Raw genomic sequence first — 20,520 nt, 5'->3', positions numbered from 1 at the left:
CGTCATCTGCCTCGGCACCACCGCCTTCCCCACCCGCGCGTGGGCCGGCGGGAACACACCCAACGCCATCGACGATGTCGCCGTCCGTTCGCTCGTCGCCGCGCTCGACCCCGCCGCCATCCGCCGCGTCGTCCTCATGTCCTCCATCGGCACCGCCCGCGCGAGGTCCTTCCCGTTTTTCATTCTCAACGCTTTCGGCGTCCTCGACGCAAAGCGTAGGGGTGAGATGCATGTTGTTGACGCCGCGAGCCGCCTGCAGTGTGCTTACGCTATTCTGAGGCCAGGAAGATTGATTGGCGCCCCGCACTCTAATATTGGCGCCGCGAAGGAGGAGCCGGACGACAACTGCCTCGATGTCGCCGTCGAGAAAGGCGATACTATGTCAGGTACTTTAAGCAGAGAGGCTGCCGCGATGGCCTTGGCCGTTGCCGCCGGCTGGGACACCTCGAACAATTTAGATCTTTGTATCGTTCATAAGGAGGGCGGGAAGCCTACCCCGGAGAGGTGGCGCACCGTCTTCGAGGCTATCCAAGTAGACGCACCTAACAGTCGCACGGAACCGCCTTAGAAACGCTTGGCCCTTTTTTTTTTTTTTTTGTTGGTATAGCCTCGTCGCAGGACGAGGCCAACACCTCTCGCTTTTATAACTTGCAAATGTAATCAACCCCGTCACTCACTTTCGCATCTTGCTTCGAGCCTAACCATGATTCGACTCTTCACAATTTACGCCCCAACGAACCAAGTGTTTTTATTCACCGTTTGCCCCCCTACACTACTAACTGTTACAGTATCTTCCACGACTGTCGTCCCTTTTCTTCTGCCGTATGTACCACTCACCATTCACAGAAAACGTTTAAGCGTATCACAATCTCCTTGGAATTCTTAAGATAAGTCTTGAGGTGCGCTCGTTGTTCCCGCAAGGGACGTGACAGGTATGATAAAGCAATACATAAAATGGGTTTTTGAGCGGCGCTCTGAGCCCCAAAAACAACATCTCATCGGGAGCATCAACTTCACTTCAGTTCTCTCAATGCGAATGCACGAAGCACTCGAGATAGCTGCAAAGAGAGTAAACAAGCCGTATTCTATTGATAACGTGCCATCCTTCTTCAGTTTGGGGGATAGCTTTTCGAAAATGCAATACTGTTGCCTGTTAAATTTCTGCGACTATCATTGCTCACAACTCCTCGTACTGTACTTTGGAAAAATGATATTCCAGTAAATCTGTATCGTATATGTGACAAACATGGACCCAGGACTGTCGTTCCCAGTTTTCTTAAGAGAGGAAGCAATGGGTGATGATATGTCCCACATGATGCAAATCTGACATGCATATCATATGAAAGGAAAGGTAATTTAAGGCTGAGAGGCGCTCCAGTCTTGAGCTATGCAAAATCAAACAACACGCCGTGAAGCTAACCTGTGAGTTGCATGCAATGCATGGCTACAATTGCGCTTAGCCTCATATGTGGACGCAGCGAAATGCTGTTTTTAAGTGACAAGGATGAGCACCATTGCGTCATTGAATTGAAACCAGAGGTGGACCTCCAAAAGTTTGCGCAAAGGGCAAGGCCCGAGATGGAGAATTTTCCGCGCGGTTTAATTTTCGAATTGGAATATTTGCCTCCATGCATGGCTGTACTTTCTAGTACCAGACGAAGAGTTAAACCGTTTTGCCAATGACGGCGATAAGATTCATCTGGTATCCAACAAGCAGTCTAATTGCAAGGGCAACATATGTAGAGTGCTGTTGTTCAAAGAGCGCAGAAGCGACGGCCGTTGCTTGTGGCACCTTTTGATTTTATTTTTTCTTCGTTGTTGTGTCTCGTCGATAATTTAGTGCGTTCTTATGACTCTGCATTATATTTAGTCTTTTTTGTTGACTCCATCTTGGACTTAGTATTCGCTGCGGGCTGTGTAAAAGATGGGTTAGTTGTGTTACGTTGAACTTCTACAGGGGAACCTGTTTGCATTAGCCCGGGCTTTTCAAGCTTGACAAGGCAGAGAGCAGATCTCTGCTCTCACAACCTGCTCTCTAGAGCAAGTTGTGAACACCTGCAAGCAGGTGTGCGTGCGGCGTTGTCAGCCGCTGGTTACAGCTATGTGATTTACATTAGAAATTACGAATACTGCATATCGAAAATGAATCTTCTAAATAGCTCGAAAAACAGCTGTAAGGGAGAATTGCGAAACAATCCACAGGACCAGATTCTGTATGAATGTTCTCCAGACCTGTGCTCGGATCCATACCGTACGTGTTTCCAGTAAGTACAGAACAGTACAGTATATGTGCTGTGGATGCCGTAGTTGAGTGTTTCATTAAACCAGTAGTCTTGCTGGAGGTAACGGTACAAGCAAAACTTCCTCCACTCATGGAATACTGTAAATTGACGAGAGTCATGACAGAGCCGCACAATTGCGGCAGGAGACTACATGACTAGTCGGGTATGATGCTCATGTTTTTCGAGATACTGAGGGCCTCTCTGATTATTGTACTTTCGAGAGGTGCCGTTCGTTACTACAGAGAGTACCTCCTCAATAGTGCAGTTTCGATTAGTGCATACCGTCAATAGTGCAGGTCAAAGCCGCTTGTCACGACTTTCGACACGTGTGCAGCGTACTTTTCTTCAAGTAAAGCTATGCTGAGAAAGTTGTCGGCGAGATCTTCCCTAAAGTAATGCAATACGCCAATAGTGCAGTATTTAACCGCATAGAACGGTTTTGCACTATTGAGCGGTATGGACGGTATGTAATTAGTGTACCATTTCGGGAGATGTTTGGAGGTTCCTACACGTGTAGATTGGCATCTCGAGTTGTATGATATCCAATCGCCTCATCCTCTCCGCACTTGGTAACCCAAAATCTCATCTCCGGCTGCAACGAATCTCATCCCCAAGCCATTTTGCAATGGCACTAAACATGCTCTCTTACCCGGCTGAGTACTGAAGCTCATCCGACCAGCTTACGGAGAATTCGCAACGGCCCCCATGGAACAGTCCCTTATATGAAACATCATCCTAGCATATTTATTGACAGAGGATGTGTTCTCACCCTTCAGTACGAGGTCGATAGCTGCAGCGCAGATCCCAGATACTCGTTTGGCTACAGTAGGATGATGCTGATGGATGACCTACCACGGTGGTAAGGAGCTGTATGCCGCACCCCAGTGTACTCAGTAAGAGCGAGCTGCTGTGTAATTCAAACTCAAGCTCGACTACCTCAGATGATTCTCCCAACAGACGCAGGCCCGTACTTAAAGCCGTGAAGATTTCAAATTCATAATAGATCTCAAACGCAGATCCTCGCTGCGTGCAGCAAGATTTACTTCACATGCAGAACAAAGGTAAAATATGTATGCACTTGGTCTTTACGAAGTTTCTTGATAATCATTGGCCATCCTCAGTCTTTTCGAAAATTTCGTTATGATAAACTAGAACATGGGCAACTGTAAACTGATATCACTATTGTTCCGTTCCACAACCATTCGGCTCTTCCAAAAATCTTCCGCAAGAGACGCACCCGAAATCCGCCACCTCCCTCTCCCATCCGCCCGCGTGAGAGACAACAGCTCATGTGAGCTGTTGTCTGTGTGAACACACCCCCTATTTCCAGGTGCACCACACAGTGCCACCCTTCTCACTCTCCCCCCCGCCACTTCGCCGCCCACTTCCGCCCAACTCCCGCCGCTCCTCATGCGCACTACACCCATCCATCTGACCCGCCAGCATTTGCCCCTTTCCCGTCCGTCCCGGCCCTCACTCACCCTTCCAGTACTCTCCCTGCCCAGTTCCTCCCCCACATGCCTCCCCGACTCCCGGGTCCAGCCGGCAAGTGCTGCAGAGCACCTTCGACGCGATCGTGCGGGAGCACATATCCGATTTCGGCCAGACCCCTGCGGAGGCGGTGTCCGACGCGCGCGCCCAGCTGACCGCCGCGGGCCTCACGGACCAGTCCAACCTCTCGGACCCGACGTCGTCCGGCCCGGCGGACGTACAACAGCGCGCCGCGGAGCTCTTGGCTGCGCTGCGGGCAGACCTGGCCTTCCCGTGCGACGCAGTCACCGCGGAGCGCATCGCACGCCCCCTGCAGGCGGCGGAGGCGGCGCTAAGCAGGGCGGCGCCCTGGGCGGCGCACACAAAAGCCTGTGCACAAGAGGGCAGCAAGGGAGCCGAGAAGGCGGAGGTGGAAGAAGACGACGCGGGCGTAGCGCGGCTGCAGGATCTGCAGGACCAAGGCGACGGCGGCCGCGAAGTGCACGGCCAAGGGGCAGGCCTGGAGAGTTGTGCTACCCGGACGACGAAAGAGGGGATTGTGTTTTCGCGTGTGGACATTCAGGCGTGCTGGGATCATGGTTACGGCGTTTACGCACTACGTTTATGAAAGAGAGCAAAGGGCAAGTTGCACGCACAATCAGTGAAGCGTCCGAGACACGCACGAGATGTAGTTTTAGTCGGACTCATCTGTGTGGTTGATGGATCTGAATTGCATCTCCACTCGGCGACGACGCTTTTCGCGATAACGCCTTTGCACCTGGCGCCGTTTTTGAATTTGAGATGCTGCTATATGATAGCGGCGGTTCTTCATCGTCCTCAAAATTTTGGAGTCCTCAGCGCGTAGAGGATTCTTGTGTAAATGAAAGTTTGTCAGTCCCACACATAAACGAAAAATACTGTCATAACCCGCCTCACTCCATTTCCACTTCGCTGCCATGACATTCCAAAGACCACAAAGCCTTCCAAAAAAGTTTTCCACTATAATTCTATCGCTTGAAATGTGCCTGTTATTAGAAACCTCGGCTTGCGTAAGTGTTCCATTGATCGGTTTTTTGGTCGGATGGATCACACGACAGAACTCCTTAGCCCCATAGTATCCTTTATCGCACAGTACAGCCCAATAGTTTGGGAACTCATTCGACAAGGGCCCATCATCCTCTATGTCATTTTCACCTTCCCCTTCACCTTTGCGAAGTTGTTTCGAGTGAAAGGGTAGCATGGCCTCGAATATTTTTAAGTCTGACACTGACCCAGGCTCGTGAGCGCTGCAACCTAAAGCAAGGCCATTTGGCAATACCGAGACCTCAGTCTTGTAGCCATACAATTTATGTTTCCCGCTATAGTACAGCTTGCCTTCCTCCACGCTGCCACTCGGGCGGAAACTTTGCTGGAATGTCACATCAGTGGCATAACGCGCAACAGGGTAGTTTTTAAACCCGACTTTCTTGCTCTGCAATACGGCCATTTTCCATTTCTTACCTTGATATTCCACATAGTGATGGAAGACCGGATAAGAGATTATGTCTACAAATTTCATAATCATTCGCTCAAACGTAGGACCTTTCAAACTGAACATCTTGGCCAAGAAGTCCCATTGGCCTCCATGTTTTAATACAGAGAGTGTCATAAACAGGACATCACGTGGAGTATGGGAGCATTTGCGTCCACGCCCTGCATTGTACCTCTCTTTGATGGCCTTTTCCAGGCTGCACCAAGTGGAATGGAATTCTGTCGGACTGAAGTTGGTCATCTGTATGACGGCGGCAGCGCCCCCCTTTTCGTAGAACTGATCATAAATGGGGGACTCACTTTCCACCTCATCGTCCGTATCGACGGCGTCAGAGTCTGACGCATACTCCTCCAGGTCTGCACGGCGCTCCACGGCGGCATCGGAGAGCAGGAGTAGAGCTCTTGCAGCCTGCGTGGGGGTCACAGATGCCATATTATGGCGCTTGTGAAAAGGTGTGGGGTCAAGGAGGGAGAGGGAGTGGATTGGTGTGGTTTTAGTGTGGTGGGGTGCTGTGCGGGCGTGCGATGTTGACATGTTTCCGAAAGACCAGAGCCTATTGTAAAAGACCGCCCTTTTTTGAACTGGACCGATAATTTTCGTAAATCATTACAGCTCAGGTTATGACAAAGTCGATCGAAAACAGATCTAGTGGACCTGACAATACGACGTATTCATACAAATATTTCGAAAGTACTGATATACTGGATCAGTTCCAATTGCGCAGTACTTTTACTGTAGGAATCAATGTGATTTCGTGTGCGACAGGTGTTTGCACGAAAGGTCTAATGTAGAGCGGTTAGAACTGCCATTGGCGGGTGTAGAGAAACGCATGTGATTGTTGACAAACTGACATCATTTAAAAGTATTCCCAGCAAAACCGGGCAAGGCAAGCAAAAACCAGCCTGTTGAGACACACCCTCAGTCGGCAACACCTGTGAGTGATCACAGCGGACATATGTGGATGAGTTGGGATGCGTTGACAGACAGAACACGTGTGGATGCTAGTTGCTGATAATCAGGGAGAAGCTGACAGCTTTCTGGAGAGCTGACAGAAAGAATGGGAGTGAACGCAATTCTCTTTTCTTTATCACAGGCTATGATTTTGTCGAAGTTAAGAGGCCTCGGAGATTCGGGATACTCGACAGAGGATTGGTTACATATTAGTCGAAATGAGATCGACTCAAACATAGTAAGAAATTTACATTCAGTCCGTCGGCGACTAGCGCCGACGAGACTGAGTCCACCACATATACCTGCGTACGAACCTCATCACTAGTGGAGGAGGTAGTTGGGTTTATTGAAGTAAAGGCATTTTGTGCGTAGCTTCGACAGAAGGGAAGAGACCCCTCTATCGCACATCCTGTTCCCCTCTTTCTCCACAGCCTCTCCCGCGCGAGCCTTAACAGCTCGACGATTGTACGACGAGCACCTCGCGCGACGGGAGTGAAGATCGTTTCCAACGACAATCCGGATTCCGGATACTTATCTTCGCTCATAAGTTTACCTTGAATCTACTTGTTCCCTAGTGGTTCACCACTATGGCTGCCGCTACTCGCGATCAAGTAAGTGCTCGGCACCAGCGCCTCAAGCGTTCCACAACTATAGTAGAACCCACTACTGAACATGGAAAACAGCTACGAGACGTAGCTCTCTACACCCTCAACCTGCATCCCATAGCCGAAGAAACGGCAAGTTCTACGAGTTTGACTATGCCCCCGTTGATGAATTGAAAGACGCCCTGAAGATTTTGATGCCGTCGCCTGAGGACATTCTGACAGTGGAACTACTACGGGCGCCTTTGTTCCTTCTTGCTTGGTTACGGGATGCCACTCTCTATGGATTTGGTGATGTTCCTGACGGCTTAAGCACCACATTAGAACTCAGTTCGAGTGATACCGGCAACCGTTCGATCATGACTCACTGGTTCACACACTTTTTGGGTTATCGTCATGATACTATTCGTGCCGCTGTGGGAACGTATCGTCGTACTCGAAGATCACCTAACCTTTTTTCAAGACAGACAGATGCTGCAGCATCTGCATGCAACTGAAGCACCAGTAGTTATAACTGCATGTGGCCAAGCAACCCCACAAGTCGTACCAGCAGACAATAGGGACAATTCAGGTGACAACCCTTCTTCGATACCGAATGTTATTACCACTCCTAGAGGTAATAGAACTTCCCAACATACTCATCATCACCAAGCTATCAATGTTGCAGTAGCAGAACAGGGCATACAGAATGGTAATCAAACAAATGGTGCCGTTCCACCGTCTATAGCTGCCCCCGGAGTCGGATATTCTCTTCCGTATTCGGTAGATGAGAGAGAAGTCACTCGAAAGGCAAACTATGTGTTTCAGCACTTCAAGGATAACCGTTTCACCGGTGGTCAGACTCAATCAATCGAAATGACACTTTGCGACTACAACATATGCGCTCGTCAACATCGCTTGTCTACTTCGCAAAATGCAGACTACTTTGTTAAAACTCTTAATGGACCGGCAAGGACATTCTTCTTCAACAATGCTAGAGAAGATACGTCCTTTGAAGAGATGGCAGAGAGGATGGTAACAGAGTTCAATAGCAACGCTCGCCAAATCTAAGTATATAGAATTCTGTCTACGTTTAGAATGAACAGTATAATGTCAGAACATGAGCTATCCTCATCCACTGAAGTCTTGACTAAGGTTGTCAGCATGATCGAATAGATGTCACCCCAATGCCCTCCACATTTTAGACCTGAACCGCATAAGATCGGATACTTGTGCAACGCTGTGTTGGGCTACTCTTGTTCGAAGACTCGTATAAGTAATATTGTCACTGCGCAATACTCATTCAATGGATTTCTCACATCACTCCGTGAGCACATGCAACTTGAGGAAGAGATATTCGATGTATCCAGGAGACTTACGGGTATCTTACATTCTTTTGCAGACGACAATTTCGTACAACAGTACGGCCGTAACCCAAAGTATGTGCAGAAGCACCCCTCGCGAGGAGGATTCAACGGTGGACAACAATTGAATATTGGTCGCCCAGGTACTGCTTCTTCTCCCCCAAATCGTACTTTCGAAGAGAGCAGACGTCGCAACGAGTGTCCTAAATGTCATGCTCCATGGCGTCCGGGACATCGATGCAAAGCCGGATCCATTCGGAACCAGGTGCGTCAGCGGATGGTCAATGGCGAATCGGCAGTACATGTCATGTCTGACTTTGTCGCAGGTCTGGAGGGAGAACTCACTCAAGAGCCCCCTGAATTGACGAATACTCCAGACATTTTGACACACGACAATGAAAAAACAGACCCGCACGTTCACTTCAGTAAGAACCCTCAGGGTTCTTACTGAAGTGAACGTGCGGGTCTGCGTCAGGCTGACGAGGTCTACCTGTTCGATTCATTAACGTCTGAGAATCTTGTTCAGGATGCTGCTGCCGTTGAAGAGGCAGATAAGGAATAGTTCACTCATCACTTATCCTCTTACATGTCTGAGGGACATGCCCATTACGCCACCCACATCGAAGAGCAGCATTTTTAACTTTGCGACGAAGTAATCAGCCTCAACATCGTCGCCCAGCGCGATGGGCAGCTTCCCATCGCACCACTCATCCGAAGGGCAAACAATCTCCAGTCGAAGGAAATGCGACTCACATTCACGCAACGAACTTGAATGGCAACTATAACCGTTGCCGTTATCACAGCTTCTGCATTCACATTGGAGCACCGAAATCTGTCATAGGACGTAAAGAGCTGAACTGGATATTCGCCCAAAAAGGCTTGAGATCTCCAAATCTCTCAAAGCCATCGTTCCAGAACCGTTTCCGCTTTGCCGAAAGCACCTTCGAGTCGCTTGGACAGATTACAATACCACTTAAGACACCCTCTGGTGTGGCACCTATCAACGTGCAACTTGATGTCGTCCAAACTGACATCCCAGCCCCACTTGGGATGGACATCTTGGACCGAGAATCTCTCATCGCGGACACTGTCACGAATTGTTTGACAAAGCAGATAAGGATGTAATTTAAGAACGGAACGACGGGTTACATCAGTGAATGCTCTGTACCCCTGTACAGTGCTAAAAGCAATCATGTTTTTGCCAAGATGTACTTCCCACCGAATATCCACTTCAGCAGAGCACAACTTCTGAAATTACACAAACAATTCTTTCATCCATCGGCTCAGAAGCTCTTCAATCTTCTCCGCCGTTCTTCACCGGAGGAAACTACCTCTGGCACTCTGGCAACGTTGCAGGACCTCGTAAAGAGATGCGATCCTTGTCAAAGGGTTCAGAACGCACCATCACGTTTCAGGGTATCTTTTGGAGCGGAGAATGTCCCCTTCAACGAGAGAATACTGTTAGATATCATGTACATCGATGGAAAACCGGTCTTGCATATTGTAGATGAAGGTACGCACTTTTCTGCAGCACAATTCCTCCCGGACGTCTCAACAAAGACATTATGGGCGACGATGCTCAAATGTTGGGCAACGATTTACACAGGTCTACCCAACCGAATGCTCGTCGATCAAGGAAGCGCATTTGGACCGCTTTTCATCAATATTGGTGCTATGTGCAATGTAGAAGTGGATAGAACTGGGATAGAAGCCCACTCAAGTCTTGGACTCTGTGAGCGATACCACCAACCTCTCAGAAAAACTTATCGGAAGATAATGAAGGACCATTCGACTTCTGACCCCGATATCACTTTGGCCTTATCAGTCAAAGCCATAAATGACACCCTGGGCCCAGAAGGACTTGTTCCATCTGCTCTTGTCTTTGGAGAAATCGCTAAGGTACATACCGAGTCAGAAACCCTAAATGAAAGAGCTGTTCTTGCGAGCCGGGCTAAAGCAGCACATCTTTCAAGAACTCAGATGGAGAAACATATGGCTCAACTACGGGTAAAGAGGGCTCTGAAACACTCTACTCCATCAGCGTCGGATCGTGTCTATAAACCTGGAGACCAAGTGCTCGTATGGAGGGAGAAGCAAGTCGACAACCGCATAGGCGAATGGTTTGGACCCTTTGCTGTCCTTGCCGTGGACGACACAAAGAAGCTTGTATTCATCTGGGATGTAGGAGTTGGAGCTGCTAGACCGTTTAATGTATACAAGTGCTATAGCACAATTGAAGCATTATCATGCATCAGAAACTCTAGCACACTCCTTCTTCACAGAGTTAGGTCAAGGTCTCAACTTCTTCTCCTCACCTAATGAGCACGATGTTTATCTCACCGAAATTCTTGACAAAGGTGATCCTCGGTCTCGCTCCAGGAAAATGGACGAGGTAAAGCGCCAGGAGATAAAAAATTTGCTGGAACGCGGTACCTTTAAGGTAATATTGCGTGAGGAAATCCCTCCCGACAGAAACGTCCTTCCTGGACGATTTTACTAGCTATTAAGTCAACTGAGGACGGGAAGATCAATTACAAGGCCAGATATGTAATTGGGGGACATCAAGACCGGTTCAAGCACATGATGGTACACACCACATCAACCCTTCAGCCCCAATCCATCGGACTACTTCTTGCCCTAGCTGCGATACACGGCTTCGGCAGATGGACTTCGGATGTTCGTGTAGTGCAATACGCCTGTCAGGCAGAGACCGAGGACAGATGGTCCAACAACAACAAAACAACAAAAGAATAAAAGCGACAACTGCCGACGGCACAGCGCTACGGAGCGTCCGACTCTCCCTTCTCCATTTAAACGAGCTTGCAACTCGTAGTAGCTCGGATTCCTGATGGGGGCACAGAGAAATAGCCCGGCCCGGAATGAGTGTGCCAGAGACTTGCGAAGAGTATTGCTCGACGAGTGTGGGGGGGGGGTCGTGTACGTAGGGTACCCCGGTTCCACTGGGGTGTAAGGCCAAAGCTCGTTGAGCGTCTTCGAGACCTCGTAACGCGACAAGGCCTTCGACGGGGGCGTCGCAACGCAGCCTGACGGGATAAAACAAAAGTAGCAGCGCTACACCAATGTGCCGCCCGATGGCTCGAGACACCTTCACCGGTTCGGTCGCAACCGAGGCCAATGGCACCAACACTGATTTGTACACACGTGAAGCCCTTCGAGGGAGACGTCGTTGCAACAGTCTCCGTCGGAAATAGGTCACAGTAGCAGCGCTATGTTAACGTGTCGCCCGATGGAAAGGACACGTACACCGGTTCGGTCGCAACCAATACCGAAGGTACCAACACAAGATAAGGGAAATATGTGGAATTAGAGATAGAAAAGGATAGGGAAATAAAAGAAAAAGGAAGGGGAACCCCCAAGCGCAAAGGATAAAGTAATCTGTACAGATTACTACGTAGTAGAAGGGAATGTCTTGTAAAAGACGGACTTCGACCAAGGCGATATCAGACTGTGGCAACTCGGGTTACCTTTACTGACTTGGTGGCCAGTGAGCTAAGGTATATATCGCCCCATCGGAGCCACTACAGTAGCTCGCGGCGCTAGATCCAAGATCTAATCTAATGTTAGCCAAATTAATAGTAACTAGTTACCAAATAAAATAAAATGGGTCACGATAGCTCAACGCCTTCCCGTGGTGTGACTGTCGACGGATAACCGTCGCGACGGATAACCGTCGCGAAATTTTGAGCACCCGATCCCACCCAGATCGGGTTCAGGAGTTCCCAAACCCGGACCCCAACGACGAAGCAATTTTCAAAAATTCTAGGACAAAGATGATTACACCGACACGAACACGACGGCGGCGACCGCTCCCAGCACCGCCAGCTGACCTACGCGAAGCGATACAGCTGCCCGACTCTCCCCCGCCGCCGCCGCCACCCAGACACCCCTCCCGTCCCCCAAGGCCACGATCATGCGCTCAACCAGGCCCATTACCACGCTACCGCTACCGAAAGAGTGCGGCGCACGGCCACGCACAGCCCTCCCGAGGCCACCGACGACATTCTGGCTGGCCAGGATCCAGACTAACACGCAACCCAGGAACCAAGGACCCCGACAAGACTCTCGAGATACTACAGCTCAACGTTTGCGTGCTACGTCGTCGCGCAGCAGAAGTATCAATTCAGTGCCCAACACGAGGGATACATATCGCCTGCCTCCAGGAAACCCATGTCAAAGGCGGCGACGCAGCTCCTCAGATCCAATGCTTCACCGTCGTAGCGCGACAAGATCGCGACGACGGATACGGAGGCGTACTCATATACGTTCGGGAATCTCTGTGTCCACGGATAACACGGAGAGAATTCTACAACACCGGACGCGTACAACTCTGCACTGTAACAATGCGAACACCACGTGGACTGATGAATATCTCAAACGTCTACCCCGCCCCAGGGTGGCTACGAGCGGATACGACCTGGTTCACAAGGCTACCTGAAGACGGAATCGTCCTAGGCGATTTTAATGCTGTAGGACCCAGCCAATGTGCACAGGACATCGCGCCCGCACGACTATATACTTGAAGAACATATTCTCCAGTCACATTACGAAGTGCTAAACGACGGATCCGCAACACGTACTAGCAAGAACGACCCATCCAACGCCTCAGCGATCGACATAACTGCCGCTTCGGGACAGTGGTCGCGCCTGAGCACGTGGAAAGCAGATAACACTCCGACGACTGACCATCACATCGTTTCCACGACCATCCAGCTTAACAAAGCAATTTCAGCCCCACGTACAAAACGATGGGCGCTAGACAAGGTTGATTGGAACAAGTACAGGAAAGTTTTAGACAAGCATATTATACGCTCTGATGACTCCCACAGCAGCATTGAGAAGGAAAACGAAATATTATCATCCGCAATTCTCAACGCAGCCCACAGAAGTGTTCCCAAGGGTAGAAGATCAAAAGAAGTGCCGTGGTGAAACAATGATGTGAGCGAAGCTATTGGTAAACGAAAGCAAGCATGGGAAAAGTTCCTCGACAGCAGAACACAGCACAACAGGGAGAAGCTTGATGAACAGCAGAATACAACAGAGCAGGTGATTAGACAAGCCAAGGCAACCGCATGGAAGAACACGGTGGGAAAGATGTCAGCTACAGATGGGAACAACACTCTGTGGCGGGTACTGAGGGGAATGTACAGGCGTAGTAAACCATTCTCCCCACGAACCCTAAAGGGAGGCCCAAATGCGTCCGACAGGACGAAGGCCGACCAATTCCTACGAAACTTCATTGCTACCACAAGGACGAAGGACAAAGACACTGTGCATCGAAACAAAGACCGGAAACAGATGGATAACGGAAAGAACTCAAGACAACAGACCCATCCGGATACCTTTAGCTTCGGGGAACTTGACACAGTAATCCGCAGCATGAAGACCAAGAAAATTGGGGGACCAGACCGTATCCAAATAAGATTCTTGAAAGAACTGTCATACACTGCCAAGCAGCGATTGCTGCGCCTATACAACCGGTCTTACACGAAAGGGGTCACCCCTGCCGCACGGCGGAAGGCCGAGATGGTTTCCATCGAGAAACCGGGGAAGGAGAATGAGTTTCGCCCCATTAGCCTTACCAACGTGCTGGCGAGATGCATGGAACGGTTGGTACTTTCACGCCTGTCTCCCTGGGTCCAGGGCATACTACCCCACGAACAGGCAGGATTTCGGAGACACCGGTCATGCGAGGAACAGATGGGTACATTCAAAGAGGACATTGCGCAAGCAATGTACAAGAAAGAGGTGGGAATAGCTCTCTTGCTTGACTTCAGCGGAGCGTACGATCGAGTATCGATCAAAGGCCTACTAGCGAAACTGGGGAGGCACGACTGCCCTCCACAGCTTCTTCTTTGGCTACGAGCATTTCTAACAGACCGCAGAACCTACTGCAGGTGGGGAGCTAGCAAAAGCAAGAGTGGAGTGCTACCAAACGGACTCCCGCAAGGAAGCTCGCTATCATGCCTCCTCTGGGATGCGTATATTCTACACCTCCCCCAAAAAGTGACCGGGGGAAAACTGTCGCTGTTTGCGGATGATACATCGGTTTGAGTCGTTCGAAAAAGCTTCCATGATTGCTTTCCAGCGCTTAGAGACATTTCACGAAGTATCGAACAATACTGCAAAGACCTTAGGATTAGGATGAAACCAAATAAGACTGTTCTGCTACCATTCGGAAACAAGCGCTGGGAGCCCCTCAACCTAACGGTCGAAGTCTGTGGCACAGAGTTTCACGCCTCACATAGCGCAAAAGTTCTAGGAGTAACGATCGACTCCAAACTGACCTTCAACTTCCATACCACGAAGACTGCTGAAAAATACCTATCACGCCGCAAAATTCTCGCTTCACTCTCTGGCCGAACGTAGGGTGCAGACGAACGCATACTGAGTATGACAAGAAAGGCCATCCTGGAACCGGTTGCTACTTACGCCTGTAGCGCTTGGATACCACACGCATCATCAACCACGCTACAGAAATTGGAGCGCGCGCGAAACGTCGCTCTTAGACTACAGACAGGCTGCTGTAAGCCCTCCAGTATTGCAAGGCTCCGCGAGCTAACCGACAGGGACTCTCTGCGCGAAAAGGCCGCAAAGGCAGCAGCAATACTTCTCGAAAGAAACGCGCGGGTCCCACAGCCGTCATCTTTACTTAGCATGACTGGAATTGAAAAGAAGTGCAGGACCAATCGATCAACTGCCAAGGAGACGGGAGAGGCAAGACTTGCGCAAACAGGAATCCTCCCGTTAGCACGCCTTCCGTTTCCGCCACTGACAACACAGAACATATCGAAGCCCCTGCCCAACACAGTTAAGTTCTTCTACACAGACCGCTCCAGGACCGATGAGGACACAACGCGTTTAAAAAAGACTGAGGAACTTTTATCCAGGCTACGGAACTGTGATGTGGAACTGTGGAAGGACGGATCTGTTGGAACGCCGGACACCCCCTACCCCAAAGATCAGCACTGGCCGCTCTCTGTGCGATGGGAAGAGAAATGGTACACTGCAACTTCAACGCCTATGCGACCAGACATCGAAGGCCTTCACTGCGTCACGACGTATCTCGCTCTTCACGGCGCCCTACCATCTCATGTGCTTTACTACGATGACACGGATGTTCACGCTGTACACTTTGACCAGCAGTCAGACCGAACCTACGTCGTTGATGAGGACGGAGACAGGCTGGTTTGCCAAGTCCCCGAATTCCACAATGTGGGTGGAAGCGGATATGTCATAAGGGACCATAGATCGGGTTCTACGGAACAGCACAAAGCGCCAGGGGGAGTCATATGCACCTCATTCTCCGCGGAACTCAGAGCCGCAATCAGTGCATTTGGCCAGGTTTTGCGAAACCTGACCGAAAATACGCACCACCGATGGATAGTGGACTGTCAAAGAATATACAATGCTCTCTCAGGGTGTGGAAGACAAGATAAACGCTCTACTGTACGAACTACGGTAAATCATCACGACACTCACTCGTGATCCCAGCTGTTCTCTTGACATCGTATGGATCAGCTCCCATTGTGGGCTGCTAGGCAACGACCAAGCTGACAAGTTAGAGAAGCTGGCGCTCCAATCGCTACTGTGCGAACACCTCACGGTCGCTGTCGAATTTCACGACGCCAAAGCGGCAATTCGTCGAGCAAGGAGGAGGGCCGCCAACTATGGTAACGAGCTCCCTGACAACATGCAGGGTAATTGGGCGAGAAGAAAGGCGCGAGTCATCCTAAACCAGATGTATAATGGATGCTGTGCCCTATTCCAAACATTGAGGGCCATTCATAAGCTAGGAAACAGAACCTGCCGGCTCTGTGACGCAGAAGACACAGTCTCTCATTATTTGACATGCGCCGCCCGCTCAGCACGAAGGAGAGCTCACTTCACAGACAGAGAAGAATGGAGCGCTAGAATACTTCGAAAACCCCTTCAGACACTGCGGTACTTAGTTGGGGAAGGAGAGCCCGAACTAAAAGGGCTTTCCTGGATAGAGAGGAATTAACTCTAGCCCCTCACAAAAAAAAGAATTACAAATTAAAACTGTGCAATTATTCACACGTGTGTCCCCCAACCCGGACTACTTGTCATATCCAATTATTTTCCTTTCTTTCCACCCCCCTGTAGAGCCCCACATTGCACTACAGTTCGCCAAGCATATCTCGAATCCGCTGAACATTTGGCACGTGAAGTATTCATAAGGAATCTCGTCCCTGAGTTTGAGCTACATCCGTCGCAATGTGTCCAACTTGTAAAACCCTTATGTGGTCTATGTGAGTCGGGAGATATTTGGCACGACACTTTGGACAAATTTCACATAGAAGACTTTAGGGATGAAAGCTCTCCGGTCTGACCCAGCACTTTACATCCTAATGAAGGATGGATTGCTCAAGGGCCTATCCGGAGGATATTTTGATGATCTCATTCGAGCCGGCGACACCTCGTTCAATAATCTCTCCAAGAAGACGAACGAAAAATTCGAACTAACAGAGGACCAAAGCTTACCTTGTATGTTCACTGGCTTTTCACTTAGCCGCGCAAAGGACGGTACCATTACGCAAGAGCAACATGCGTACCTAAAGAAGCTCGAGGGGCTGCCTCCCCACGCTTCCTTTCCTCATTTCCGTTCCATGAGAATGAGGCTTGCCTGGTTGGTCAACACGAGGGCAGGCTGCCGCTTTGAAATATCTCAACTCGCCCAGGTGACCACTGAGGAATTCGATAAAGAGAAGGATGAATTTATTCGTCGACTCAATCGTGCTACTCGATACGCAGTGCTCAATCTAGTTTCACTCAAGATCCCGGTACTTGACATGAACACCTTGAAGGTCATTGGCTTTTTCGGATTCATCATTTACAAATAACTCAGATCTCTCTTCTCAGCTAGGCAACATTGGTTTCCTAGGATACCACACAGGCTCCGCTGTTCCCATACATTTCGAATCGTACAACTCTCTAAGAGTGACTAGGTCATCAATGGCAGGTGAAGTGATTGCATTTAGCGATCTTTTTGACGTCGCAGCAACACTAGCTGATGAAATGGGCATGACGTTGTCGAAGCGAGTACCTGTGCATCTCTTCACCGACAGCAAATCCCTCTTCGACATCAATTCCAAAGGATCTCGCACCTCAGAGAAGCGAATGATGCTGGACGTTGCTTCCGCACGACAGGGCTTTAAGGATAAAACCATTTCTGATATTGGATTTATGAGAAGCTCTAACAACATAGCCGACGGTCTTACAAAGAAGATGAACCAGGCCGTATTGCGTGACGTAATTGAATCAGGCCGATTGAACGTTCAACCGAAACAATGGATTGTTCGAAAGGAGCTCCCAAGCTCTGTTTATTGATCATTTTCTACAACCCCCTTAATGGGGTACCTTTGAGTCGTTCAGTTCGCGGACTTCGGCAATGTAGAATTTCTGCACACCGTCTCCACTACAAGCACGCAACATTTCCGCAGAGAGGTGCATTAATGCACCATCCAATTGGATGCTTCTCCTCGCTGTCCAGGACGCACTTCCGCGCACCATCCACAACAACACAGTGGTCAAGGTCGTTACCTGCCCTCATCCCCACCAACCACAGACCATGGGACATATTAGCCAGCCATGTCAATTTCGCCTTCCTGAAATTTTCATCCTTGATTTTTCGAAAATTGAAGTGCTTCGAAATTTTAAGCGAAATACGTTGCAAATTCCCAATAGATTGGATGGGTACCTTGACTTTGTCCAAGAGAATTGAAAGATGCAAGGCTGAGTCACGACCAGCAAGACAATTCATCGCGTTTACGAGTGCGGCATGCACACATTTGCCTTTCGGACCACGTCCCATAATCAACTTCGAATTTGGCACATCATGATTTTTAGCAGTTCAACTGACCACGCGGGCGCCAGGGCCGCACTTACAGACAGAAACCCCAGGGTTCTCTAAGCACCAACGACGGAGATGGTTGCGTACAATTGTAGTCGCACGCCGGAAATTGCTTTTGTGGATGCCTGGATTGGGCGCCCGAGGAATATTTCCACTGCTCTTTGCCAGCTCTGTCTCTACGCGCACGGCGAAACGTACGTCTTTGGAGCCCGGCGCACGATACCTGTCGAAATCGATGTCGAAGAATGATTCGAGTCCGTTCTGATAACCGGACGCGCCATAGAACTCGCCGATTTCAACTCGTCGGTTTGTGCCAGGAACGTCACTGTCATCACCGCACATGATCTTCTCGACGGACTAATTTCCCGTGCTACCCCTCTTTTTTCGAACCTGCTGCACTTTTATCCTGTTGCTCTGCCTGCATTTCACGCATGGTTGCATCAACAACTGCGGCCAAGGGACTGTCGGCGTCATCGTTGTTCAAAAGAAGCAAAAGTCTCGCCCGTGCCCGAGCCACAGTCTCAACCGACACGCGAAGCAGATGTGGCGGACAAGAAATGAAATTGGAGGGAGTGTCGAAATTAAGAGGCCTCGGACATTCATGATACTCGACAGATTATTGGTTACATGTTAGTCGAAATGAGATCGACTCAAACATAGTAAGAAATTTACATTCAGTCCGTCGGCGAATAGCGCCGACGAGACTGAGTCCACCACATATACCAGCGTACGAACCTCATCACTAATGGAGGAGGTAGTTGGGATTATTGAAGTAAAGGCATTTTGTGCGTAGCTTCGACAGAAAGGAAGAGACCCCTCTATCGCACATCCTGTTCCCCTATTTCTCCACAGCCTCTCCAACGCGAGCTTTAACAGCTCGACGATTGTACGACGAGCACCTCGCGCGGCGGCAGCGAAGACGGTTTCCAAAGACAGATTCTGGCATAGAAATCGAATGTGGAGCTTGTTTTTGACACTTTATTAATGTCACGGGTCCTGTCAGACGCGTCATGTTTCTTCATAGAGCACACGTGGTCCCTAGGTGTGAATCTTGCCCATACTCACCTGGATATGTCTGCGTTTCTCTACGGCCATCAGAATAGATCTACCAAAAAAGAGCTCGAGGCAGGTCTTGCTCGCGTTCGCTGGGACTTCAAATTTCGCTTCGTGAGAACGTTATTGGTTCAGGCACGCAATCAGTTCGAACTTGTTCTAGAGAGTGAAAATGAGGCTACGCAGAGAACAAGAGCCGTACAAGGTGTTCCAGATGCCAATACCAACGAAAATAATCACAGAAAGAACGTGTCAATGCCTCAGCCGCGCGGGCCGTATTGGCTCAATCCGCGCTATGTGGGAAGAGAAGCTGTGAAGAAAACCCATGAGCTTGTTGAAACAGAAGCTAGACGGCAGAAAAAGGATATGGATACCAAAAAGGTCGCGAAAGCTTTTACATTGTGCACACAGTATACACAATGTCCACCGATTTGAGGGAGTCACGTGTAGCTGCGAAAAGGCGCCTTTTCGAGGATCTGGGTTTCGCACTCAGACCATGGGAGGCGAGCAGAGGCAAACCTGTAACGTTCGGTCAACCAAACGTGTCATTCAAGCATCCAGATCACGTGTTCAACTTTGCCGATCACGTTGTCTCCGCAACCACAGCCGAGTTACCGAACGCAGATGCCATGAATTCGCGTTGACTGCAAGAATTGGCATGTTGTCGTCTCGAGCTTGATGTGCTGGTGGACTATTGCGTACTGGTGGGAGATGGATTGCTGAAGAATGGAGGGCAGAAAAGCGGGTTCAGGCCAGCAGAGTACAAGCGTATGTATCGCACCATCAACCTAGTTCGCGTAGCCGTCAGTTTCTTTGTGGCTTTCACGCAAGGCCGCAATGTCGAGGAATTCCTGGCCAGTCACACAGGGTCACTGAGGACTGTTTATAGGACTGCATTGCTTTTTCGTTGGTTTGTGCCAGATATCATTAACGGCCATAGTCATCTTTCCATGCCATCCACTGCGCTAAATGACGAAAACGAGGTCCGTGTACCAAACGATTTCAGTCCGGATGCAGTTCGCAATCAACGCGGTGTACCACAAGATGCAGAATATTCAGAACAAGGCAGCATGAGGGTTCGGCTGTGGCTCAGAGATTTCCTTCCTGGTATGTCCAAGCAGAAAGACGTCTTGGACGCCCAAATCTTACGAATGTCCCCGGAGAAGTTTTCTAAACTCTGCACTGATTCTCCTCCTGCAACAAACGAGCATGTGGAAAAACGGGACGCTATTAATAGTAGTGCTCGAAGGGCTACCATCCCCAATGAGTGCAATGAAGACTGGGAAGATCGTTCTGACGATGGCTTTGATTTTGGCCACTTACTTGATGCAGAAGGAGACTTGAGCGTGGGAGTCTAACACGCCTGTACAGTCCTCTACCAAAACCTACTCTACTC

At 49.6% G+C, this 20,520-nt stretch overlaps 1 protein-coding gene across 1 annotated transcript; it reads right to left on the bottom strand.

The window, feature by feature from the left end:
• Positions 1-862: 862 nt before the first annotated feature.
• CHC_T00001117001 (hypothetical protein) lies at positions 863-994 on the bottom strand. Its single transcript, XM_005718379.1, has one exon. The coding sequence runs from the start codon at positions 992-994 to the stop codon at positions 863-865; it is 132 nt and encodes a 43-aa protein (XP_005718436.1).
• Between the last annotated feature and the right edge of the window lie 19,526 nt (positions 995-20,520).

This window comes from Chondrus crispus, genomic scaffold (genome assembly GCF_000350225.1).
Source record: "Chondrus crispus Stackhouse genomic scaffold, scaffold_397, whole genome shotgun sequence".
Taxonomy (NCBI): domain Eukaryota; phylum Rhodophyta; class Florideophyceae; order Gigartinales; family Gigartinaceae; genus Chondrus; species Chondrus crispus.
Note: the sequence above shows the minus strand (reverse complement) of the source record. Positions and strands in the feature narration are given on the sequence as shown.